Below are 26,354 nucleotides of genomic sequence, written 5' to 3' on the forward strand. Positions count from 1 at the left end.
TTCTTATCTGAACTTTCGCCCATAATTTCCATCCATTGAAGCCCTCCATCAAATCTCATAAGAATGTTGTTCCCACATAAACCACCCTTCGTTATTCTACAAACATCAACCCCTCGCGGCATATCAGATAGTTAGTCGGTAGTCTCGAACTAGAAGTAATTGAATTCTTCGGTATCGAATTTAGGAGAAGACAGGTCAGATGTGTCTCCATCCGCTTTCTGCTTGTTGTCTGTAGTAAACAATAAGATTAGCAAATGAAATTTCAACGTAAGCTTGTCTTAGAGATGATAAAAAGCAGACGCGGCTTACTGGGTTGGAGGCTATTGGGAAATTCACCGAGCCTGTGCTCGATTTTCCAGTGGCGATTGCGGAGGGTCCTGGGATTGTAAGGCGTGCCGCGAGTTGTCCTCAATACCTCGGCGATGGTTGGAAATCCCGCGCCTTGCCTTCTGAGCTCAAACAACAAGACGTCCTCCGCAGAGGCCTCTTCCCAGTTGTTGGGAATCGGATGCCTTATCTTGGCCTTGGCCGATGGAGTGTGCAACCGAAACCTGTCAGGGCTTGAGTCCTTGGGCTTAGCCTTCCTGCTGGCAGTGCGGTTCGTAAGTGGAGTGTTTTTTCTGGTGCTGCAGTTTTTAGCCGGCGTCTTCTTGCTGGCGCTGCGGGCTGTGGTCGGAGTTCTCTTGCTGGAAGTATGTAGTTGAACGCGAGCCTTCTTGCTCTTTGGCGTGGGACTATCTTGCCCTGAGGATGAGTCATATTGTCCCTGTATTGGTGTTTGACTTCGCTCCGCATCTGGTGAAGAGCGCTTGTCCATAGTTGAAGCATGCATTCTTTTTTCCCAGCGGACTGAATCAAGATTCTCTGGGTCCGATTTCCGACGAGCTGTCATGGTAGACTCTTGCAAGGCATGATGGAATGGGCCAATCTCTTCGATAGACTTGGAAGAAAAGGACCTGGACAGAGTGGTATTGGGGTTCAATTTCACACATTTAGCAATCTCCATCAGGGTTCCGGTAAGTTGGCTGTGGGCCTTCTCAACGTCGAAACCCGAATCATTTTTTGAAAAAGAATCGGATTTTCCGCGCTGTTTGTCCTCTCTGTGTGCCTTGGTCTGCGCAGGAGGATTGATACTCGGAAAAGTCTGGGTGCCCTGATCAGGAGTCTCATAGATGTACTTGCGTTGGGGGCGCGTAGGCGTAGAGGGCTTGTATACAATTTGATTAGTAAGAATCTCCACGTGTTTGAGAAGCCCTTCTCACCTGATCATATTCACTATCCAGAAGAGGTGATTTCACGACAAATTCTGGTAGCGGGATGCGAAGCTCTTGGCGGAGCTGTATTTCGTGGGTAAGGTCTTGACTCCGCTGAAGCTCTGTTTGTTGTTCAATCCGAAAGAGGTCATCTTGATAAGGCTCGGCATTGGTAGTAGGCGGCATTTGAAACCCACAGCCTTGGAACAAAGGAGCTTGCCTTTGGCTCTCAAAGGTCAGAACTTGAGAGAACTCCAGCGATTGCTCGCCATATTCCTGCTTCATGTGGGCCTGCACAGTGGTTGATACACAAGGGGCTTGCACTGGGGAAGGCAACTGTTTCTGGTACATCTCTTCAGGAGGTATGATCGTGTAAGGTATGCGCGGGTGGCGGTTGCTGGGATTGTAATCAAGCTGAGCAACAGACCTGGAGGGATCGTCGTCTTCTATGCCTTCATAAGCACTGTCAAATAGTACAGTGCAATCTGAGACCATTTCTCCAAACACACTGATAGGCTCCACCCTAGGCATTCCGGCAGGAAAGACTGACAAAGGGAAATACTCAACCTCATTCAGATAGTCCGAGAATTGAATATTCGCGTAGCACACTATACTTTCACCAGAGAAATCCCCAGATAAAATAGGTTGTTCGTTCGCAATAGGGTTCACGGATAGATTGAGCAAAGTATCAGATGCAGAGGGCTGTTCATCGGTCATATCTTCCTCAAGATTCTAGTCAGCGTCCTCCACGTCGGAGTCACCTGTGGGTCAATTTAATAAGCACAGGGCTGGAATCGGGCTCAGAAGGGGTATAATCAGAATCAAAGGGATCGAACTCTTGGAAATCGTACGTTAGGTCTGAATGAGGTTTGAGCCTCCGGCGTGATTTCGTGCAATGAAAAGTCAGCCACACGTAGATATTGATGTCAATTAAGCGTCAGCACGTTAGCAATGTAAAATGAAGGGAATTAAAAGCAGAGGAAGGTAACAGAAAGCATAGTAGGGATTAGGCGTGGAGGATGATTTTTGCAATGATATGAACTCCAGGATTGCCTAACAGACGTTTTGAGCTATTGAATTATCTCGACGCGACGACTAATCAACCTAAACCTCCGCTAACTCAAAGTCATATCTTGGTATCTATTTCCGATAAACACGCGTGAAGGTCATAGTGTCCGAAAAGGATTGTTATTGTGTCCTCAAATATTAGAACTTCGAAAGCATTGATGCATTTACGAGTGCGTTGAGGGGGAAACGAATACGAAGTATAAGATACCAAACGTCGCACAAATAAGACATTTACGCTTTGTCAATCTTTCGTCAATATGAGATTGAAACAGCTAGTGAAACACTGTCAAGTGAATTTTGAGGCTTGGAGAGATTCATCGGTATTACAGAGCTAGATGGTTCTGTCAACAGAGCCTAATGCGATCTGCTTGCTGACCACCGAAAAGGGCTATAGTGCAAATACCATCTGAGTAGCCGCTTAGCGTCTCGAAGGTCACCCGTTACGGTATTCAAAATTGACCGTTTCGTCGATCAGATCATCTGAGGATTCATGCTCACCTTGTCAGGCGTGCATATCACCCATGTCAGTACCACGTGGCATCCTTTCCGTGGACGTGTAGAGACGCCTGTTTGCTGCTTTACCCAAGGTTGCCTACCCCGCCCTCCCTTTCCTCAATCCAGTTCAATCCCTTTCATTCTCCTGTAAACAATCCTGGACGGCGGACGCTTTGGAACAATGGAGAAGGAGAAGGAAGAGTCGCTCCGCTTTTGAGGGGACATTCTTCCGGAGCACGAATCAATCAACAAGATCAAGGATACCCTCAAGAACTTCTGCGTCAAAATATTTGCTTTGTCCAAAGACCCTCTCTATAATATCCTCTCCAATTGGGATAGGGATAATAAATTTCCTTCAATTCTTGAGCTCAGCTTCTACAATGGAGAGTGAGCAATCAATCATCCTCGCCGGGAAAAGCGGCGGATCCAAGCTGAAAGCAATTCAGCCCGAGATAATCTTAGTTTCTCTCGAGATGAAAGGAATCGCCGAGCCGATTTTGATGAGAAACTCAAGAAGCTAAATACACGTTCGAAGGATTTGAAGCGGATAATGGTCGAGAATGAGATATTCCCTGTATTGTTCCGGCCAAATGCCGATGTGGAAACACTCTCTGTCTCAATTCAGAAATCTATCCGGTGTGTTCTTCGCAGCTGGATATTAGATCCTCCGCTAGTGCGCGAGCTCATGATAGCACAGCTGACACCGGCACGCATGATTGCAGCCACGAGGAACGTGGCAATACTCACCAGGAGCCCTCCAACATCACAGCTTCTGATCATCCGATATCGCTGAAAGGCAAGGGAAAAGAAGTTTCGGAGACCAATTCTGATGAATTAGCGCAGTCAACTACCGCCTCCAAGTCCCCGTATCAAGTCCCAGTAGGAGTCTACGCACACCAGCTCATGGCATTATTAGCTTTAGATTTCTGGTGGAAAGTAATTCTGGTAAAAATGAAGCATAAAGTAAGAACTTAAAGAATACATAAGGACTCCATTCATTGATAGAACTCGAGAGTTTATACGTGGGATCACTATAAGCAAACTCTCCAGATATCAGTCCAATCTGTATCCTAATATCCAGGGATTGAATATTTGATACATACCGGGATTATCAGCACTTTTTGAAGAAATTATCCATCCACCCCATCACAGTATCCTTATACTGCGAGTCCCAATTAGGAATAATCTTGTCATCAGCGCAATTACAGGCGTTTATCGCTGGGCCACCATATTTCATAATCAAGGGGGGAATGAACTGCTTCGCACAATCGACGAAAGCCTTCCGGTGCTTCTCGATACACAGGTTTTGTTTTTTGTGGCATTTTTTCCATAGCCTGTCTATATCCGGCTTGAGCTTTGAAAACGGCAGACTTTCCAAGCATGGAAACGTTCTCCAAGCTTTGTGTTCAAGAATATGAAAGAGGAACTTCGTGTGAGCGGGCTTTGTCCCAGGTTTACACCCGCTGTTTTTTTGGCACATCTCTTTCCACTTCTCGCCGAAAGGGTGAGCTATTTCCTTTATTTTGTCCTCATCTGGAGGGCATTTCGCCGTGCATATGGCGACCAAGAAGATGCAGGAGATAAGAAGCAATGAAATGGCTCTCATATTAGGCAGGGGCCGTAGGGCGCAAAAATTCTTTGGATACGCCGGAGGGGTCGGTCAGATAATAGACAATATAGTATGACTTAGTATTGATATGAAGAGCAAAATATGAATAACATATAGTAAGAAGCCTTTGCAGATAATGCAGAACCACTTTATATAGTGAGTGGTGATCACGGGATGTTCCAACACGCACAGTCGGGAACCATACTTTGGGTTTCTCTATTTTCCTTGCTCCCAATAGTTCCTGATTCATAGTTCGTATGACTTGCCGCTCGCCTCATACGGTAGTGGCGCTATATCGTTACACCAAGATATACTCATGAGCAAGTTTTTAAACCTGGTTCCTAGGAATTGGTTGACTCTTACTAGCCCATTCGTATGATGCGGCCACTACAATCACGAATGGCTGCAGGGTTCGTAACACCTAGCAGACTTCGAGCCCACGGGCCTTTAGGAATCCTTATACTTCTAGGGAGCAGTGTAAACTTTGAGTATCCACTCGCACGCCTAAAGTTCAATGATTCCCGTGTGCCAAGGATTTCAAGGTAAATAATAGTCTGTGGCAGGCGTATTTGCCCTCAAAGATTCTCATCGGCTAAATTTTGAGCAGAGAAAAAAAGCGAAGAGGATCGAGGGCGCATCATGGATGTTGTGCTTGCTGTAAATTCAAGAATATTTGGCCAAATATGCCCATCTAGGATGAAATGGGGCTCAAAGGCATATTTGAATAGGAAAAGTTTTTTAAACTACCATGTAATTCTGTATACTGTATTCAGATGAATTCGCCACCTGAATTGTGGATCACACTTGTAGATCCGCGTAATGAAACTCTGGAATGCATGTCTGTTGTTGCTTGAGCTCAGGCCCTGTGACAATCTAAGTCCGCGCCCCTGTGTGACATGACTTCCTTGTTATATGCCTGACACAACCAATCAACTAATTTAACTCATTGATTAATACCACCTACTGTATTTGCCTACGCAGAAACCATATAGATGGCAGGACTAATGTTGCTAGATAACCAGGATGAAGTAGGGTTGTTTTAGACAAAGAAAAATCAATCTACTTGATCTGGTTAAATCGTGAACACTCTCACAAATCCTATAAAGGGAGTATTCATTTAGGTGCCCCAGTCTATCAAAAACAACGTCGTTGAGACAGGAGCTAGATAATGCGTATTGTAGAAGACCCGTCTGTTCGAGCTTCAAATCTGGAAGGGCACAGGAGTTCAGACAAGTGCTTTACCAATCCAATTGTACTGTAGCTCTCGAGCGACTCAACACCGAACAATCCAATCCCGTTAGTCCCGCCCTTAGCTAAGCCCCCATCAACGCAAACACAATGCCTCGCAAACATAACCTCTCAGCGCATCTCTTACCTTCGCTGAGAGTTCCACTCATGCAAAATAGGTAGGTAGTACAGTGTCCACGGTCCCTTCGCTGCTATTTTCTCCCATCTTCCTGTCGCACAGGAAATTCCACATAATTATTCAAAGATAATCTATCCTCGAATAACCTACCAATTTATCACGTGATATCGGCAAGTGGAGGAGGTCGATGAAACACATCCACTCTGAATTTGCGGGAATACATGTCCAAAGACTCTCTACATGACCTATGAACAAACTAATTGACCAGCCAACTGCAAAGCGCAAAAGACTTAGTTATGCCTGTAACTACTGTCGTGAGAAGAAGACGCGCTGTGACGAGGAACACCCATGTCGGAACTGCCGCATCGCCGAGGTGGAATGCATTACAACAGACAAACGACGCCATGGCGCAATAGTAAGGCATCGCAGACGGGAAGACCATGATAACATGCCTTCTAATAATGCGACGAATGCATATACTCAATGTCAAAGACGCACAATAATGTCACCACAGGAAGTGTGTACACCTCGAACACTAGAGTCACCTTCTTCCGCAGGTGTTCGAACCTCGGCTGAACAAAGACCACGATTTTGGTCACAATGCTGGGGACCAGAAGGTTGGAAGACGGGGCGTCTTCCGATGATGCCTCGCTTTGTGGGATCTAGTATGCTGGAGTTGATGACTGAGTGGCTCGATATGGCCTTTTATCGCTTGAAAGGCCCCAAGACTCATGCGATTTCTCCTGTTATTGATCAGGAATTTGCATCGGTCATTTGCGTACAGCCGCCGAATTTTCCACCCCGGGAATTGCTGCAGCTTTGCATTGAGAGCTACTGGAATACCCTCCACGGGATTTTCCCATTTCTAAATCGAAGTATTGTCGACTCACTCATCGATGCGGACACATACAACACACAGACACCTAATCCATGTCATGTTGCTAACGCACCGAGAGAGGCTCTGAAATATCTTATTGTGACAGCAGGTATGCTCGCCATGCCAGCTGACGGGTCATCCCGATCACTCATTTCCTCGTACATCAGCTACTGCAATTCGCTTCTTGGTCATATTATCTCGAGTCGCGGTTTGCAATCAGTACAGGCCATTCTTCTTTTCGCAATGGTACTGCGTAGTTGTGACAAGGTTGCCTGGGCATGGGACATCCTTACAATGGGGGTCTCCATGGCGCAATCGATTGGCATAAACCAAACAACCTCAGCCCAAGATGACGCTTTAACCCAGGATACTCCAGAATTCCAGACCTGGTGGTGTATGTACGTTTTTGAACGAATTTTGGCTTTGGAGTTTGGTCGTCCGTCCGCCATCTGGGATCGTCACTTATTTGGAACACTCTCGTCGCCAGTTCAAGTCGATCAAGACCGTGGGGCGGGACTAGAATTTCGAAATGCCCTGATAAGCTTGGCAAATATGTTACATGAAATGCAGGAGCGCTCTGTTAGAGCCTGGAGGCGGGAGGAATGGATGCCACAATCGGTAGAGCAAGCCATTGAGGACAAACTACAGACTGCAGGAGAGTTGCAAATCTTGCTTTCGGAATGGCAAGATAGTCTGCCTTCTGCATACAGGTATGTCTCGAGCTCATCTAGGCAGCTTGCTCTTATTGAGGAACTCAAAAATCTACAGACCTGGATCAGCATCCGCACTCAGCAGTGGACCGCAGTCTGCATTCCTTTCATATTACTATAATATCGGGTAAGTTCTCGGGTACGGTATTCTTTGTTGTCGTAACTTCTCTACTAACGCTCTCTCAGTGTGATATTAGTTACGCGATCTACTATCCTTGTACCTAAGGATGAGCTTCATGCCATGATCAACAAATTCGCTGCTGGAAAGACATGGCGCCAAGGTCTCCTATCTGGACCAACAATGGTCATTGAAGCCGCTCGCCAAACGATCAAGTTATTTATTGCACTCATTGACTCAGGAACACCGAACTATCTCATGAGTATAACCTCGCCTTTGGCAGCAGTCTATGCTTTGGCAGTTCATATATTTCAGGAGCGCAATTCACTCCTTATTCGGTCTGACTTCGAGGTAAGTAGAATTTCTAAGTACATGTTCGAGGCTAATACCTTCCCAGCTTATGAAAGTTGGCATTCGAATCACGAAGGAATATTATGATAGGCATCAAACTGCAGGGAATGTCGATGAGATTCTCCGCGATTTGCAGGAATACGCATCTCGCTGCTTGGAAGCGCCAACGGCAAGCCAGCCCGATCTCCTCCCTCTAGACACAGATGGTCTCGCTTTGAGTGACATACCGATAGGAGATACAGCCTCCGTTCTTGAGGCAGGGTTAACTTGGGGCCCGTCCGCTCTAGATTGGGCTGGATGGGATTGGAATGATTTGAGCCACTTATTTGCGCATAGTGAATAGAAAAATTATCGTATGAAATGAATAAATTCAATAACTTTGAACATGTACAATGACTAAACACCAAAGAGAAAGTCCTACTTCAAGCCATGCTCTCTAGATATGGGATACCGGTTAGCTTAAAGCCTCGGTCCGAAAGCTGAACCTTAGATCGAGGCTTCGAGCGTTGGTGGGGATCGGGCTCTCCATTTCTGAAGACTGGCAGATCCACAACATGCATTGCGTTTGGCCAATGAGTGGTCATACGAGTCTCCTCAAAAGCCTTCTTCTTCACCTGCAGCTGTTCCTTGGTAGCGTCCGCCACTGGCATATAGCAAGTGTAAACACAGAAACGCGGCTGGGATGTCTCTGATGACAGGTTGTAGTGCGGGGTGCGGGAGTCCCCTAGAACATCATTAGCATTGGCATGGTTATATTCACAGGCTGATCTTACAGAGCAACAAGTCACCAGGCTCAGCCTCCACCTTGATCCACTCGCATCCTCTTTCCTTCAACCATTCCCTGTTCGCGTCGGTCAGGCCGTACCACTCTTTCGTCCTGTACCGCACTAGTTTAGCATGAAGATAACACAGACAAAAAAATATAGCATACCAAGACCAAATCCTCTCTTCTCCCTTAAAGACCTCATGCAGCTCCTCACTCAGCAAATGAGCCCCCTTACAAACAATCAATCCTCCATCCTTGGGCCCATTTGGCAAAAGGTTCACAAGGCCCTGCAAGCAGCGGAATCCTGGCTTCTCGGGATCCTGATCCTGGTGCGGCCACGGTGTATTGGGCTCGATATCCTTGCGCGACGGGAATCCGATGTTCACGGAATCAAACGAAACAATGATATCCTCGGTATCGTAGACCTTCTCAAAGGCTTCGACTACTCCTTGCTCTTGTCTCACAGCCCAGGTAAACGATTCGTGAGAGATGGCGTAGCCGAGACACATTCCCTTTTCGTTGATATCGGGGAGATGGTCTTTATGGATTGTTGAGGGATCATCTCTTTTGAAACCGAGGTTGCTATTTTAAGAAAATGGTTGGTCAGTGGATGGACTAGGCGATTTGTTCAGTGTGGAAGGAATGCACTTACAAGCCTTCAAGCCAGTCATAGATATCATCTGCGTATTTCAATGCCCGCTCGCGTGGAACGGCGCCTTTGATGACCGCATAGCCATTTTTGAGCAGGTCATCGCGAAAGTCACCATATTTTACGTCAGCTCCTTGGGAGAATAGACGTCCAGCTGGTGCTGTCAGGCTGGTGGAGGTTGAAGTTGCCGTGGTTGTGGCGGTGGTCATGTTGGGTCACTGGTGATATTTTACCTCTTAAGAAACTTCACAATGTTTAATTAGCTTTGACTGGCTTTACTAGAATATGATTGAGACCTTGAATCTTTATATCCAACCTCTGCGCTGTGAATTTGGGAGTGGTTGATTCCGGTTCGGTTTACTAGGTTCGGGTCGGCCCGGTTCGGTTGGGGACTTAAGTACACCTGGTGTACCCGGGGATGGTGCGTTTGCTGTCAAATGCCGGACCTTGTGAGTTTTTTCGTCTACCTATTGAGTTTGACATTACTCATTCAAGTGTGTCCACATCCCGGTCAAAGGCTTGAACCCAGTTCTTGTGTCACCATGGTGTCTAGTACTATCTATCCAAAGAGAGAAGAGAGAGTACGAGTTTTAGGAATGAACAAGGAGAAAGGAAACTAGCAAATAAACGTCATTTCTTAAGTTGCTCACCCTACATCCTCAACCAAGGCTGTTCTGAGATGACAAATTTCTAGGGCAACTCAAAATTCCAGGGCGTCGATATCAATCGGTCCCTTCAGCCTCCAAAGGACGAAAAGAAATCACATAAAAATACTATTGAAGCACCACCGATCAAATTTTGGCCAACGAAGGGGCCAGGAAAGGCTTGGGAGTTGAGTCTCCCATCTCAGAGGGATCCACAGCCTCAAGTCGACCGTGAGTGTCAAGGTACCTCTTGAGCCAAGAGTGGTCGAAGTAGGCACGGTTAATCAGGGCGTGGTGCGAATGATAAGCGAGGCGTGCTCTCGCAAAACTCTCCTGATCGGAGCCGAAGAGGGTCGGGTCTTCCAAAGGAGACAGGTACCAAGTACTGTTGTAGTCCGGCCCGAATTTCTCGATTTCCTTTGCTTCAAGCTCCTTCTTGAGTTCGGGTACTTTTGGGCGTTCGGGTGTTGTTTGGGTCGCTTGAGAGTTCATACGGGCAGGGAACAGATCCATATTGTGCTGCTGAATCTTCAACTTTTGGTCCTGGAAGGGGTCATGCATTAGCCAATAAAGAATAGCGCCCTTCAGCATAATTCAACATACCGTGGCTTTGGCTTCAATCATCATGCGGTGGGTTGGGTTCTCCTGCTTCAGCCAGTCGAAAATCCAGGCAGGCAGAGCCGCTCGAAAGGAACAGTTCCACGGCATTGTTCGAAAGCAGCAATTTGCACACGCAGCGTTGTAGATCAGATCCCCCTCAGTGATAAGGACAACACACCCTTTGAACGGTCCCTCGCCTCTGGCGCAGCAGGTGCAGGCCTCTTCAGCGGGAGCGATACGTCCTGTTCGCTGAACAAGGGCAGAGCGCTTGGAGTATGCAGTGACACAACTCTGCACAATGTTTTGTCGCCAGTCAACATTTCGAAGAAGAGGGGCTCGCAAAAGCTTTTCGTCAAATTCCGTGATAAGAGCCTTGTGGATCTCCTCAAAGCTGGGGTTACCCTCACTGTCGACACCCACCAACGGGGCGGCTGCAAGTCACCTTAGCTCGAAAATGGACAGCTAGACTCACGCATGACGTGACTTACGTGTCAAGGCCGGTGCTTGCAAACTTCTCTTTTTTCGAGCTTTTGACATGACGTGAGTCAGCACCCTCAAATCATGCATCAAGGCTTGAAGTTGTGCACTTACGCATGATGACGGTTGAGGACTGGGACTGCAATAAAAGGCAGAAACTACGTGAGGAATGATGAAAAGTAGAAACGGGAGCAGAGCTGAAGATGGGGTGATAAAGGAGGAAGATTGGAGGTGGTGAAAGAAGGATGAGGTTAGTGACGTTTTAGTTGGGAGGGGACTGTAAAGTAATGGCAACTATCAATCACCGAAAAGGGAAACCAAACATAACATGATCTCAATTGCGTATTGCTTTAAGCTAATTTGCCAGTCTTCTACGGATTCTCTGTGCTCTCATCTCAATGCAAAAACCTCAAGGTTGAAGCTTTGATATCATCTCGATACCGGGAGGCATCGTCCAAGTCTTATTAGGTGGCAGATGAATCATTGCTGTTCAATATTCATTGACAAACATGTCATGAGATTACTTTGTTTGCGGACTTCGGCATGATTGGTTTCAAGTTTCAAATTTGCTCTTAGGTCACATCCACTGACAAATAACTAGCTGGATCAACAGGTCTTTTCACCATCACACCATCTTTGAACATACTCTCGGACACGAGGACCAAAGAAGAACATTGGAATGGCGAGCAACGCTAGCACAACACAGATAACCTCCTCCACAATCATCGTTCCATCATACCCAAGAGTAGAAATAGCAGGCAAAGTGGCATAGCTCAATCCAAATGAAATGAATCCTCGTCCAGCACAGATAACGACCAAGAATGGTGCCGCACGGAATGGGAAGCTGTCAACGGCGTATGTGATGCCAACAATGTTGGCTCCCAGGAATGCAAAGTAACTGGCGTTGTAACCAATCACAATCGATGCAACGCTCCAGCTCTCGGGGTGCGCACCGGCCTGTCCATATATGATACCACAGATGACGCCGACGATTGCCGGGATTGCGATGACTGGTAGCCGGTATTCTGGCTTATATATTCCACTATTTCTGCGGCTAAAGGCCCGGATGACGATGTCACTTCCATAGCCGAGTAGTGGAAGGAAGACGAGGCAACAAACAATCTGACCAGCTTGGACATAGCCGAGGGCATTGAAGCTGAAGCTGTATGGAGGAGCCATCAAGATACTGGAAAAGGTCGAGGCTTCAAAGACATATGTTCCGAGATTCGCGCCGTTCAAAAGAAGTAGCCAAAGCGTTGTCGGGATAAATAGGCCTTGGAAGATGTGTTTATAGAAAGTTGGAATATCAGAAAGTCGGGGGTTAGAAACAAAGAGCTTGAGATCATCGCGCCAGCAACGCGGCTTGTATTGCTCTCCTCCGGCAGTTTCCACAACAGTCTTTGGAATTAGAGCCTCACCGCGCATTTGCGCCTCTGTCCTCTCAAACCGAGATTCCGTAACGAAAATCAAAGCAAAGACAAAGATCACTGCGTTCATAATCGTGAAGAAACCATACCACCATCTCCAGCCCCAAGCCGAGACCATGTACGTTGAGATCACGAAGAAAACTCCAGCGGCGATATTCTGGATGAAGATAAACCACCCAATCTTCCGACCGCGTTCGTGGACGAAATGAATCTCCTGAATAATCAGGGGAGCTAACGCTTCACTCTGTCCAGCAGCAATACTCATAATAATACGCCCAGCGATATGACTGTCCAGACTCGTCGAACATTGACACCAGACTCCACCTGCAAGAAGCAACAGAATCGATGCAAGAAAGATGGGCCGACGACCAATCGTGAAGGCCCAAGGCATGGAGATGAGGTTCCCGATCCCCATGAACAACGTTGGATAAGTCATCAAGTCATTAGCTTTCGCTTCCTGTCCGGGATAAGATGCTTCGACAATAGAGAAAATCGATCCCATTCCCGAGGCGAGAACAACGGCGGTGCAGCTGTATGCAGACACTATGATCAGGAGAATCCATTTGCGCCAAGCGGGGAGGTTCAATGGATCTTCATCTTGTCAGGGACCGAGTTTTCGAGCAAGGATGGAACATACCCCGGGGATCCGCTGATGGAGTCGGAATTAGCACCACGTCATCTCCTTTGAATAACTCAACATGCAGTCCTGTAGGCTGTTTGTGGCCTGTCTCGGCGAGTTCAACGTGCGATATGTCGGCCTTGTCCATGGTGAGAGTGATTGGAGCGTAGCTGGAATCTGACAGCTTCTGCGGAGACTGTGGAGTCGAACGATAGCCATACTCTTATAGCTGGTCACCCTTGCCTATCAATTCCCCTGTGAAAGCAATCTTACCCCGGGTTTTGTTGTGGCGTCCCCCACACGGCACAGCGGGCACAGTCTGGGGTTATCGGCAACCGAGCCGAACCGAGCCGGATGGGTGCAAAGCAAAAATTTGTACTATATTATACGCCTAGATTCTCGTCAGTAATTATTAACAGCTCTCTATCAGTCATTATCATTCTATCACACTATGGTCAAATTCAACGTGGACATTCCGTGGGAGGAGCTCTCAGCACCAGAGCAATCCGAGGGTTATGCAGGTCTTCAACCGCATTCCGAGGTGTTAGCAAAAGGCACTTCAACGGCACCAGGACGCCTCATCTTACCATGTGATATTCTCGTCGAACATGATGTCGCAATCCCAGTAAGAGACGGCTGCACCCTTTACGCAGATATCTACCGACCACCCGGCGCTCTCGATAGAGCCACACCAGCAGTTCTATCCTGGAGTCCTTTCGGCAAAAAGTTTAATGGAATTCAATCCCTCAAGCTGATGACGCCATGGAATCTTGGGATCCCTGAGAGCGCGCTCAGCGGCTTGGAGAAATTCGAAGGACCTGATCCTGCAGAATTCGTCAATCGCGGGTACGCCATCATCAATGTGGATTCTCGTGGCGCATTTGACTCGGAGGGAGTAATGGCTATCATGGGAACTCAAGAAGCGGAAGACGGCTATGATGTGATCGAATGGATTGCCAAACAAGACTGGTGCAATGGAAATGTCGGCATGGCTGGTAACTCCCATTTGGCAATTATCCAGTGGTTCATCGCGGCCTTGCACCCGCCATCTCTGAAAGCGATTGCACCCTGGGAGGGATGTGGAGATCTTTATCGGGAGCAATTTGCAAGAGGTGGTATATATGGTGGTGACCTCTTCGACAACCTTATCATCAAGTACATGCTTCGAGGGAGACATGGCATCGAGAGTTTCCGCAAGATGTTCGAGCAGCACCCTAGCGCAAATGAGTGGTGGAATGATAAGCGGCCCGACATGACCAAGATCAACATCCCGACGTACATCACTGGTACTTATACGAACACTATGCATGGAATGGGAGCGATCAGGGGTTGGCTGGAAGTGAGCTGCCCTCAGAAATGGCTTCGCTGGCACCCTTATCAGGAGTGGTATGATATTTGGGGCAATCAGGAAGGGCGAGATGAGCTTCTGTCTTTCTTTGATCGATACCTGAAAGACATCAACAATGATTGGGAATCTACTCCTCGGGTCCGAATGTCTCTCCTACGATTCGGGGAGAAAGCGCCGATCGAGAACGTCGTCGAGTCGGACTTCCCACCATCACGTACTGAGTATCGAAAAGCATATTTGACGCCCGATGGTTTGAATTTTGATAAACCATCTGATCATGAGACAGCCATCTCGTACAACTCTGAAGACCCAGATGCAGGTGTCGCTTTCAAGTACACCTTCCCTGAGCGGACGCAGCTCATGGGTATTCCCAAAGCGGTGCTTTACATGCACTGTGATGATCTCGATGACATGGATGTTTTCCTGGTCCTGGAGAAGATCTCAGCCTCTGGTGAAAAGCTGCTGAACTTTAACATTCCTTGGAAGAACCTGCCGGTCTCGTCAATTGCAGAGATACCAGAGAAGGAACACTCGGAGCTTATCCTTTACCAGGGTCCTACTGGTATTCAGCGTGCATCGAACCGAGAAATAGATGCTTCTCGGTCTATGCATCCAAACTGGCCTTTCTACACACATGAGAAAGAAGAAAAGGTTGTTCCTGGCACAGTGGTGCGGTTGGAGATTGGGATCTGGGTCATGGGGGTGGAATATGAAGCTGGAGAGTCCCTGCAGCTGAGAATCAGTGGTCGCTATCAGGGTTTCTCTAAGTTCGGTGCGAATCACACTTTGAACAAGGGATTACACTGGGTGCATATGGGAGGGGATTATGACAGTCATGTGGTGCTTCCTTTTGTGTAGAATTTGCTGTATCTCATACTTTGCATTGCTTTTTTCCTGTCGAGTCTCGTGTACAAACAGACAGAAATATGAAAGACATAGCAGCAAACAATATCAGATAATGCTTTGGTCGATGCTGAGTATCTATATTTCATAACGGCCCGCCAGACGCCCTCTGAGTGCCGCCAACGGACCCGCACTTTTGCGGGCGGAGGGCGGGCTCCTCCTGCCCGCGGGTCGAGTAGGGTAAAAACCTACCCCTCAGAGGGCGGCTCGCGGGAGAACTCTCACAAGTTCTTCAACGATTATATTACCATTAATCTAACGGTGGCGTACCAGTACTCTACTTCTCCGTCATCACTCTTATCTTTATCCTCTTTGGGACTCCAGTCCTAACATCACCCTCCCGATTCGCATACAAATTGCTTATAAAACCTACTTTAAAGGGAAGAGAGGACAGGCCTCTCCCCGTCTCTTCTTCCAGAATTAGTCTTGGATTATTCCACCGAATACATACTATTATTCACCTCTCCTCGCCTAGTTATTATATTATTTGATTACTAGTTAGCACTATATAAGTGGTATGAGCTTTAGCTACATACTAAATAATTTACCCAGGTATGAATCATTAACCTACTTATCTAAAGTATGATATATCTATAATTTAATTAAGTGGTATCTATAGAGGCACCTTTTGTCCGGAGAACTGTAGAAATTACAGGAATCCGACTAAATCGAAACAGCCCTTAAGAATAATTTCCACTTAAAGCCGCTAGTCCACCATTATTGATACATAGTCTGATCCCACCTTCTTGCCTTGAAAATAAATCGAAAACTCTGTGGAAGCACCCGATGGCACCATCTCAATTGTATAATTGAATTTCTTCCCCCTCTGGCCTTTAAGCCCCTTGAAATCTTCAAGGTCATCGTAATCGTAGTCACTGAGGTCAAATTCAAGCGTGGAATGCTCCATCACACTAGCATCGCTCAACCGAGCAGGCGGCCTTTCAGCTTCACTCTTGTACATATTTATTGTAAAAGAAGACGGTGGGAAGTCCTTCCTGTTGATGAAGGTTCGGTAGTAGTCTTTTCGAATTGCATGTGACTTTGCAACATCTTCGCCCTGGTGGTACCTAATCAGGACTCAAGATCGTGCGGATATGTTCAACGGCGCATACCTTGGTAATGTACCAATCCATCATACCCCTCACCTTATAGTATCCCTCGTGTTTACACATATACCTCTCTTTCTTGTGATGGACTCCTTTTTTAAACTCTTCGATGCATGAGGTACCGATGCACATTCTCGAGATTCTCGACAATATCTCAGGAGCATTAGGCACATGCGTAGTGATTGGAGCATCCATGAGCCCCTTCAGGATAGCGCCACGACAGATAGCAGTGCGTCTTTCAAATCGGATGTTAGGTGACTTTACCCCATCAGCAAATATCATGGAGTTGGGGCCTACCTTCTGATAGCGCTAGATTGACAGATCTCAATTCCTCGGCTGGAATACTTGGCCACAAGACATTTATATATGTGGGGACTCGAGCCAAGCCCTCCGACAAGAACAATTCCCTTGATAGAGCATGAGCATTTTAGAACCGACGGCACAGAGCTCTACTTACCGTCACACGTAGCCCTTTACTTTGGGCTTCGGTTAGCTGGTTCTCCACCAGTCTCAAGAGGCCGGGCACAGCTCTCTTGTGGAAAGCGTCGCGAATGTCCGAGCTGGATCTCTGGTCAGTCAAAGATTATCGGTGGGGTCGATGAGGAGACCTACCCAGAAAAGAAAATATGGCCATCCTTGATATGGGGCTTGCGGGAAGTGTCATTTAACTCCGCGGCCGTTAATGGCCCTTGTCTAATCGACACTGGATACGTATCCCAATCATTTGCTTCTCCAAACCGAAGGCTTGATGGAGTACTCCCATTCATTTGTTAAAATGGCTTTTCGATCCGCTGGGCTGAAGCCAGACCATTTTCGGCCAATACGATTCCTGCATTGTACTGTAAAGTCTTCGTCAATGAAGATACCGCCACACACACTGCCTGTACATCGTCAATATGCCGTTAGCTAAAACATCTCTCGCCTTGTCAAGACAAAGAGAGGGTATTATCAACTCACCGTCGCCCTCAACTGCCTCGTGCAACTGCAATGGCTGCTGGTGTCCCACTTTATAGGTTATGACGTCCTAATAATGTGAAAACAGCAGTGAGTGGGAGTTGTATCAGATAGTACTTTACCACGTGCTCGGGTGCGACTTACTACGGTCCCACCTCCGGCATCGCAAATGACGAACACGTCATCTGGCTTAGTGTCGCTGCCACGCTCAATGAGTGCTGCTAATCCGGCTGCCTCAGGCTCGGGAGCAAAAGTTAGGGAGGTCGGGCCGGCAGGGCGATCATCAAGAATCCCCGCCTTCTTAGCCGCCTCCGTCATGGCACTGCGTGCATAATCTTTCCAAATGGCAGGCACGGTGAGAACCACGTGGAACTCGAGAGACTCAACGAGGTAGCTGGGACGAGCTTTGAGAATGGTCTTGAGTGTATGTTTCCAAATTGCCCGAAGGTAATCCGCAATGCAATCCTCGGCCGTTTTTCCACTTTCACGCAGTAGCATTTTGGCACGACCAATATGCACCGACTCTTGGAGATCCTTCCACATGTCATCGTCCCGTAACAGAAGAAGCTTGAACCATTCAAGCGCTTCTATATCGTGCGGAATCTCAAATCCCCACAAGGGGGTATAAGTCTCGGGTCCATACTCGTAGTACAGCTTAGTGGGCACTTTAGCATGGTCACCGCGCACCCCTGGCCATTGTGTGATGATGTTGATATTCTCCTGTTTGAAATCGGCCAATGTTACCCACGAGACACCGGAATACCTACCCTCAGAACCGGCATCAGCATTGGGACTTCTAGATCAAGATTGGAGAGGAGACTGACGTAGTTCCGAAATCGATACCAATTATCAAGCAATTGTGTAGAGCAGCCTGCTTCGACTTGTTTAACCTGCCAATGAAAGACTTCAAACGATCTTTGGGTACTTCCGAGGTTTGCCTCAAGTAGCCGTCTGCGTAGGTCCCCGACATCGTGGGTTGTGGTCATAGAATATAAATTCAATTTGAAGTGGATATGAAGACAAGGGAACCAAAGGCTGTTGATATTGTTCGCTGATGCGGCGGCACGTGTAAATTAAGTGAGCAACCGATAAAAAAACCAGAGAGAATACAAGTTGCTAGAGAAAAAGACAAACACATTCGCGGAGGAAGGAAGAAAGAAAGAAATGGAAGAGAAAACAAACCACTGAACATTGACTTTTACCTACACCTGGCGGGGGAAAGACCTATATTCCGTTGCATCTATGTTCCAGTTGTGTTGTGCTACTGAACGGGCGCAGAAGTCAGCACTCTTGGCAACCTGAGCGGTCATCAGCAAATCACCGATGAATTTAGGCTGCGAGTCTAGACGCCGCATTACCAAACCGTCGTCAATGTGGCCTTGCTGAAAATGAACACGTTCAAGGTTAGGCGGGTCGGTCCGACGCCGTTCGTTGAAACTTTACCCTGCCGAGCCAGAGCCAGACCTCACCAGCTGTACTCACTGCATGGCTAGACAGCAGGGCCAAGGAAACCACAGCTTAGGGATTGAAAGAAACTCTGGCTCAAGAAAGATTGAATTGTGCACTACGCATGACATTTTTAGGAGGCATGATATGGTTATCAAAATGGGTCGTACTTGTACAGCCATCATCAAGGCATGACGCTAGGTCTGCCGCGGATTTGCACGAATCAACTGCGGTCGGTGAGAGAGTGGAGCAGGATGCCTCTTTAGTAATGTGATGTGTTTGGGGAGAGGTGCACTGGTCACGGCCAGCCGCCGACCATGATAATTGGTCCCCGGTCGGTCCTACGTACGCTGTGACCTGCACTTCTCCTTTTCCAATTGTACACCGACTGTTATCGACTCAATACTTCGATAGCCCTTGACTGCGGACAATTTTTTGAAACATCTTAGTCTTACTTCAAGGGAGTGATTCTCGAAGTACTGATAGAGAAACTTCTCTCCGCATTGCTCACAATGTCGGGCAGCGAGACTTACAGCGAGTCTGATGCCAGCATCATCAATAAAGAAGATGTGAGCAACTACAACCCTGACAATATCCTTCCAGTATCGATAGAGGAGATCAAGAGAATTCGAGAGTGGCTGGAGCCAACTTCATACGCCATTGCTGGCGGCGATTTCCGCAAGCATCTCGCATCCCACTCGCCGGGGACCGGACAGTGGCTTACTTCCACTGATGAATATCGGCGATGGCTTCAAGGAAATGAATGCGGCCTGCTCTGGGTAAAAGGTATTCCTGGGTCAGGGAAATCTGTTCACGCTGCCAAATTGATTGATGACCTCGGCAAGGCGAACCCTAGCTGCCCAGTGCTGTTCTTCTTTTTTCGACAGATTATTGCGGCCAACCATAACCCGCAAGCCCTGCTTCGAGATTGGATGGATCAAGTCTTGAAGTATAGCCCGCCACTACAACACAAGCTTTTCACCTATATCAAGGATGAAATGTCGTTAAGCTCATTCTCGACGAGTGATCTGTTAAAGGATCTGCAGATGGCATTCCGTGCTCTGCCCGATAAAGTCTTCTGTATCGCCGATGCGCTCGACGAGATGGACACTGGAAATGATACCTTCATCCAGGCCCTCGGGTCGCTTAGCCAGTGGAGGCCCATGAAGGTTAAGGTCCTGGTCACGAGTCGACCTATTCCCAGGCTCGAGATTCTCATGCTACAGACGCCAGCGCTCCAAATCCGACTCGAGGAGCGACTCGTCGATGTCGACATCTCGACCTACGTGCATACCGCGCTGTCAGGATCACATATTCCTTACAGCGAGTGGAGTGTAATCGTAAATGCCGTACCTGGCCGGGCCAACGGTCTCTTTCTCTACGCAAAATTGGCCATGGAGGCCTTTCTTGAGCCAGGCGTCGACATTGGGACCGTTTTAGCGAATCTTCCTGCAGATCTCAATCTTCTTTACACCGATCTATTACGTGAACATGCTAGGCGATCCGGCGTATCACCGAGCGTGCAGCACCTCCTTCTCCAGTCTGTTACGCATGCAACAAGGCCGCTACGACTACTCGAACTCGCCGAGATGTGTAGGGTGATTGAATACCCTGGGTTGGGCCAGGATCTAAGGGCTATGAAAGAACTTATTAGGACTGCGTGTGGACCGCTTTTGGAGATACTACCGGACGAGACGGTGTCCGTCATTCACCATTCCTTCACCGAGTACCTCAATGGCGCTACACGATCTAAGCACGATAATGGCCATCTAGTGCTGCTACCAGGGCCATCCCACGCCAAGCTTGCTCTATCGTGCCTGCAGTATTTGTTAGTGACTCACTGTCTTGATGAAGTCGAGATTACGATTGATGATAGCGACGAGACAGAGGGCTATAGTGATGAGCCATACAATCATAAGAAGTCTAAATGGGTTCCGCACCATATATGCGAGCTACGCATCAAGTTTCCGTTCTTTAGGTATGCTACTAGCAACTGGCACGTTCATATCCGAAACTCGGAGGCGGTGTGCCATGCGCAAGATGAGATCAATGAGCTTCTTGAGCAACTCTTTGGCGTGGATAAGGTCATAAAGGCATGGCTCGAGGTGACCTGGCCCGGACGTGTATCGAATGCACGAAAGTTTTCAGCCCTACACCTCGCAGGGAGATATGGTCTTGTAGCATATACAAGGAAGCTCGTTGCGGATTGGTCTGGCGACATAGACACATGCGACATTACGGGCAAAACACCACTGTGAGTTGCCAGACCTAACTGAGGCAAAGATCGATCTAACCCGGCCCAACAGATGGTGGGCTGCTTCTCATGGCCATGCTGCTACGGTGGGCGAATTAATAGCCGCGGGCGCGGACCCGGATCATCAAGATGGATTGAGTGGACGAAAACCACTGCACGAGGCTGCTAGTAAAGGTCATGACGCAGTTGTAAAGGTCTTGCTGGAGGCTGGCGTTGACCCTTTGACATCGGTAGGCCTCACCAACCATGCGAAGGCCGCGGGCTACGCAAACTACGGTAGCGGGGAACTAGCCCTCGCACACGCATGTGAACACGGGCATGTAGAGGTGCTTGACGCATTCTTACCATACCTTGACCTCGAAGCAATGCACAGCTGTCTAGCCTGGGCTGCGCGGACGGGGCAGGCCCGAGTCGTCAAACACATGTTGTCACAGCCAGGTGTGGAGGTTGACACCATGGTCCGCGGCAGCACTGCTCTGTTCAAGGCTTGCTTAAGTAGGGACCTGAATACCGTGGAGGCATTGATCGGAGCTGGAGCTGACCCAGAGATGTTGAATGAACTTTGGGCGGAGCAATTCGGATCGGCCACGACATCCAAGAAGCCGAACGGCTCCCATGACCAGTTCACTTGTCTTCATGCTCTCTGCGGCCTGCCCGGTTTCTCGCACTGCTATGATGATTGGAACGAGGATGACTGCCATGAGATAGCCACGCTCCTCATCAATGCTGGCGCTGATGTTCACCGCCAGACTGAGGATGGAACAACTGGGCTGCATCATGTCGTCGAGGTGTCTTACTATTTGGCCCGGCTTCTCATGGAGGCGGGAGCGTCGACTGAGGCGGTGGACTCCAAAGGTCGGACACCGCTCTATTACTCGCGGGTCCCAGCTTGTGTCCCTCTCCTGGTGGAACAGGGCGGCGCCGACGTCAACGTCAGGGACGTATACGGAGACACGCCCCTTCTCGCGGCCCTGGCAGAGCATGATAACGAACTCAAAGTACAGCTGCTCTTAGAGTGTGGGGCGAATGCTGGCATCCTCAACTCCGCCGGTGACAGCACCCTTCATGTCGCACTCGAAAACTACGCGACACCGGTAAGCTAGGTCGCCAGGCCGACGTTGCGATAACTGTTCAAAAGCTAACGGGCAGCAGAGGATAGTCAATGCTCTCCTTAAAAACGGTGTTGGGCCAGATGAACGCAATCGCCATGGCCAAACAGCCTTGATGTGCTCGTTTGAGTCCCAGGATGCCGAAGAAATTTGGGCCCTATTGCTGGCAGCGGGTGCAGACATCAACGCGCGAGATCGCGCCGGGCACAGCATCTTCTGGCATCGAATCTCACAAATGCCAAAGCCGAGAGATGACGAGGAAAGCCAGCCTCCCGGCGATTTATCCTTCCTTCTTGGTCACGGGGCTTCTCCCCACTTGCGAGACTTTAGGGGAAGGACTTGTCTGCATGAGGCTATCAAAACGCAACCAATTGGCTCTGAAAAGGGAACGGACACTCCACGTTTCGACTTCCTGCTGGCAATCGGTCTTGACCATACTATAGTCGATTACGATGGCAACTCACTGCTCCATGAGCTTGCAGCCAGAGAGGCATCGAAAAAGGCATATGGCCGTGAGTGGGTAAATCCGCTCTGGAATCGACTTGTCTGCACCCTTGGTCTCGATGTCAACCAGCAGAACGTAGGTTCTTGTGTCCGCGGAGCTGGTTATGGCTTGAATCTAAAGAGAAGCGTTGCTGATCAAATAGCGAATATATAGCACCTAGGCCGCACGCCACTTCACGTTCTCTGTGATGCATATCCCGACGATGCTCAGCATTATGACGATGATCCTATGCCCATTGACTTCATCATCGCACAGATGAAGAACATCGATACACCGGATCATGCCGGCATGACAGCTTTGCACCTTGCGTCGGCCCGCACGGAATATTGTACTAAGAAACTCTTGAAGGCCGGCGCCAATCCTCGAGCCATTACCCATGAATACCTTACACCACTGCATCTGGCTGCTCGCGCACAAGAGAGCAATATCGTCGGTATGCTCGTGCGCTCGCTGCATAAATTGTCACGCCAGAAGCCACACACAAACTCGGAGGCCCTTCTCCCGAATGAGGATGGCGACAAACGTCGTATTGACGGCATCGATGCGAAAGATGTAAATGGGCTTAGTCCGTTCTATTACGCTGTCCGAAGCGGCAGACCTGAGACCGTCATGATCCTTTTCGAAGCAGGGGCGAATGTGAACGCAGGCGGCAACCTGCTCAAAGCCTGCAGCGATTTTGAAGAAGAGAACGCATTTCGCAAGGCGACATGCCACGTCAATCATGATCCTCTAACGCAGAGGGAAGTCAGGTTAGATGCCTCAAGCAAACAAGCAGTGTCCTCTTCTATCAATTCCCTCGGGCTTGAGTTGTTCACTAGCGACACGGCTAGGCTAGAGGAGATTGTGACATTGCTTGTTAACTTTGGTGCTGACCCTTTCGGGCTCGGATCGATGGGACAGCCCTATGCTCGAGGGATCATAGGGGACTGTATATGGCATGGCAAGGCGTACACAGCCAGCTGCATTGTCGATCGAGTTCCACGTTGCCTTTGGGTCGAGCCCGGCAAGTCATCCCCTTACACTGCTATCCTTGCCGTCAGCGCTCCTGCATACGATCCTACACTCGCCTCATCGGAGAGCTTTCTACGGGTTGAGACCGGCGCACAGAACACTTACATTTTCTTTTTGTTTCTACGGTAAGAAAAGTCTTCTATACTTGCTTCGTTTACTACGATTTAACACAGTATAGTCAAAGACAGTATCGACTGGTGAAGGAGCTTGCCAAGCGCGGCACGAGGTTTCTCCCGGATCCTCGCGACAAGTACCATTTCACGCACTTTGCGGTACTAGTCCAGCACGGTTTCGCCCTGCTAGTCAAGGAAATTGGTATTATTGAGGCGAAACGCGCGCTCGGTCAAGGCGACTGGCACGCCTTTGGCGATAGTTCCAAAGCAGGGCTGTGGTGCGCCAACCGGCCGGCGAACGAAATGCAAGCAGAGGGACGAGTCGTGTATTCCCTCGAGTCAGATGTGCGAAACATTCCAAAACCGTTCCTCCTCGAAGCCGTGCAGCGCGACCTTCCCAATCATGAGGTCGTTGTGTTGCTCGTCGAGGAGTTCCACGTGGACGTTAACGAGAGGATTTGGGGTACAGAATGGACAGGGCACGATCGTATACTTGCATATAGCGACTCGGCTCTTCATCACGTTGCACAAGGCTTGCGCTGGTGGCATGTTCACCAAGCCTTGAAATATCTCCTAAAGGTGCCGGGTATCGACATTAACCTCCGCGTCAAGGGTGGTCTCACACCTCTACACGTGGCGATTAGTGGCGGGGAAGTCCTCAAACCTAGACCTCATTCTTACGATGCAGTGAAGCTCCTTATAAATTCTGGAGCCGACATTCACGCCCTAACGAAGAGGGGCAAAAGTTGCCTCGGCATGGCCCACCATGATGTCCTGATGATCCGCCTACTGATGAAGCACGGAGCCATCGTTATGCCTGATGACGTCGTATCGGCAGTCGAGGCTGGTCAGGTCGATGCACTCCGTGAGCTTTTGCACGCAAGAGATGACGGAGCATATCCCGATGTAGATCTAGATCCAGCATTGCGCGCAGCGGGCATGCTGTTCATCAAACCGCACCCAGATGATGGTTTCTGTAGGCCGGAGGTTAACGATATCATTGTTAATGAGTGCATTGAGATCCTGATCGACCACGGAGCGAACCCCCTTTCTAATTACCTCTTTGTAGAAGGGGACCTCAGCTCAGGTTCGAGGCCGGTGTCCATCCTTTTCCAAAAGGGAGCATCGCCCTTAGACGCGACACCTGATCATCGTGAAGCGACTTTATTGCACGAGCTGATTTTAACTGTCGGAGGCTTTCAAACGCAACTGTTCCTAGTTCCCGGGCTTGATGTCAACTACAGGAATCCACAGGGACTCACTGTTCTGCATGCTGCATGCTTGAGAGCAGACTTTATCGACAAACCGTGTCATCCCAAGTACTCCACTGCTGACGAACTACAAGGCGAAACTGTTTTCCAGCGCCTGGTAGCACTTGGCGCCGATCTCACTGCACAAGATGCCCTTGGCCGAACGATCTTGATATGCCTGCTTAGCCACAGGTGGACTATCTCATCGGAGTGGAGGGCAACTATGAAGGCTATGATCCACCTGGCGCCGGAGCTGGTACATCTTGTCGACTTTCATGGCGATACTGCGTTGATGCATGCTGTACGTCAGGCCGTGGAATCAGCGGCTGAAACGGAGCCTATACATAGCCTGCTATTAGCGGGTGCATCCCCGCTAGCGATAAACAAGCACGGCGAAGGTGTGCTGCACATGCTGGCAAATGATCTCGGTACGGCGGAGCTTCGCCAATTACTTAGAGATCTCGTAAATCGCGGGGCCGACATCAACGGACGCAACGTGCTAGGCGAGACGCCACTATTCAAGTTCGCTCGCCGGTACCCGCAAGGCTCCGGCGATACGTACGACAGGGACTACATGAAGCGAGAACTCCGAGGTGTCAAGTACGAGGTGCCGCGAGAGCAGGGGAGTATAGCACTGCTACAGGAGCTAGGCGCCAACTTCTTCGTCACGGACAATGCGGGTAGAGGGCTACTGCACGTCGCAGCGGCCGGCGATGTCGTACGCTTCCAGGAGCTCATGGACGTGGGCTTAGATCCGATGATGGAGAACAACGTGCAGCAGACGGCGATTGATTTGGCAGCGGCTTCCTCGAACAACGCTGTCCTCGAGATCTTTGAGAAAAAGGCCAGAAAGTAGACCGGTATATATCGCACAGCGACATGGGCTACTACAGAGGATGAACTGCTGCCGGGGCTAGTGCATCGGTACACAGCCTATGAGATAGGGTAGCACATTTTGGCTAGCCTTTGCGAAGGGTTGGTTTGTAGTGCACCGTATGACACATGCCAATCCCCCACGTCAGCGTACAGTAGGATTCGGGTTCAGCGTTCTCTTTTCCGGCTTCAATATTTGTCGTCACGTCGATGGCGACGCGGTAAAGCAAGCCAACAGCGAGGTAGCTAGAGCCGACCTGAATTGCTTTTAGGCTACCTTTTTCTTATGCGTGGATTCCCAATAAAAGTGCAGTTTTGCTTAGTGCGACCTACCAATAAGCCTGGCACAGCCAAAGACACCAATTCGATCGGTCGCGCCACACAACCCCGCGCGGGTAGCCCTCCTCAAGGCTCGATGGCTCTAGCGACACAACAATTGAAGCGTGCATCTGC

At 48.9% G+C, this 26,354-nt stretch overlaps 8 protein-coding genes across 8 annotated transcripts; 3 read left to right on the top strand and 5 right to left on the bottom strand.

Moving 5' to 3' along the window:
- Positions 1-149: 149 nt before the first annotated feature.
- Positions 150-1,970, bottom strand: N7484_005504 (uncharacterized protein; the record flags this gene model as incomplete). Its single annotated transcript, XM_057115923.1, has 3 exons — positions 150-229; positions 310-1,207; positions 1,263-1,970. The coding sequence occupies 3 exons, from the start codon at positions 1,968-1,970 to the stop codon at positions 150-152; spliced, it is 1,686 nt and encodes a 561-aa protein (XP_056971806.1).
- Positions 1,971-6,038: 4,068 nt separating this feature from the next.
- On the top strand, positions 6,039-8,190 carry N7484_005505 (uncharacterized protein; the record flags this gene model as incomplete). The annotated part of the gene is made up of 4 exons (XM_057115924.1): positions 6,039-7,378; positions 7,437-7,505; positions 7,565-7,847; positions 7,894-8,190. The coding sequence occupies 4 exons, from the start codon at positions 6,039-6,041 to the stop codon at positions 8,188-8,190; spliced, it is 1,989 nt and encodes a 662-aa protein (XP_056971807.1).
- Positions 8,191-8,269: 79 nt separating this feature from the next.
- On the bottom strand, positions 8,270-9,471 carry N7484_005506 (uncharacterized protein; the record flags this gene model as incomplete). Its single annotated transcript, XM_057115925.1, has 4 exons — positions 8,270-8,571; positions 8,621-8,724; positions 8,779-9,195; positions 9,266-9,471. 4 exons carry the CDS (start codon positions 9,469-9,471, stop codon positions 8,270-8,272), a joined length of 1,029 nt encoding a protein of 342 aa, XP_056971808.1.
- Positions 9,472-10,053: 582 nt separating this feature from the next.
- Positions 10,054-11,101, bottom strand: N7484_005507 (DUF3716 domain-containing protein; the record flags this gene model as incomplete). Its single annotated transcript, XM_057115926.1, has 3 exons — positions 10,054-10,449; positions 10,510-10,937; positions 11,098-11,101. 3 exons carry the CDS (start codon positions 11,099-11,101, stop codon positions 10,054-10,056), a joined length of 828 nt encoding a protein of 275 aa, XP_056971809.1.
- Positions 11,102-11,589: 488 nt separating this feature from the next.
- On the bottom strand, positions 11,590-13,177 carry N7484_005508 (uncharacterized protein; the record flags this gene model as incomplete). The annotated part of the gene is made up of 2 exons (XM_057115927.1): positions 11,590-13,001; positions 13,048-13,177. The coding sequence occupies 2 exons, from the start codon at positions 13,175-13,177 to the stop codon at positions 11,590-11,592; spliced, it is 1,542 nt and encodes a 513-aa protein (XP_056971810.1).
- Positions 13,178-13,480: 303 nt separating this feature from the next.
- N7484_005509 (CocE/NonD family hydrolase) lies at positions 13,481-15,235 on the top strand (the record flags this gene model as incomplete). Its single annotated transcript, XM_057115928.1, has 1 exon — positions 13,481-15,235. The coding sequence occupies one exon, from the start codon at positions 13,481-13,483 to the stop codon at positions 15,233-15,235; it is 1,755 nt and encodes a 584-aa protein (XP_056971811.1).
- A 751-nt stretch (positions 15,236-15,986) lies between these two features.
- N7484_005510 (Hsp70 family protein) lies at positions 15,987-18,310 on the bottom strand (the record flags this gene model as incomplete). Its single annotated transcript, XM_057115929.1, has 9 exons — positions 15,987-16,337; positions 16,393-16,621; positions 16,684-16,793; positions 16,844-16,946; positions 16,999-17,054; positions 17,125-17,267; positions 17,344-17,410; positions 17,485-18,103; positions 18,165-18,310. 9 exons carry the CDS (start codon positions 18,308-18,310, stop codon positions 15,987-15,989), a joined length of 1,824 nt encoding a protein of 607 aa, XP_056971812.1.
- Positions 18,311-19,298: 988 nt separating this feature from the next.
- On the top strand, positions 19,299-25,884 carry N7484_005511 (uncharacterized protein; the record flags this gene model as incomplete). The annotated part of the gene is made up of 5 exons (XM_057115930.1): positions 19,299-21,040; positions 21,093-22,134; positions 22,193-22,729; positions 22,808-23,790; positions 23,844-25,884. 5 exons carry the CDS (start codon positions 19,299-19,301, stop codon positions 25,882-25,884), a joined length of 6,345 nt encoding a protein of 2,114 aa, XP_056971813.1.
- Positions 25,885-26,354: the final 470 nt, after the last annotated feature.

The sequence above is a fragment of the Penicillium longicatenatum genome, assembly GCF_028827895.1.
Source record: "Penicillium longicatenatum strain IBT 33135 chromosome Unknown contig_3_segment0_segment0, whole genome shotgun sequence".
Lineage (NCBI taxonomy): Eukaryota > Fungi > Ascomycota > Eurotiomycetes > Eurotiales > Aspergillaceae > Penicillium > Penicillium longicatenatum.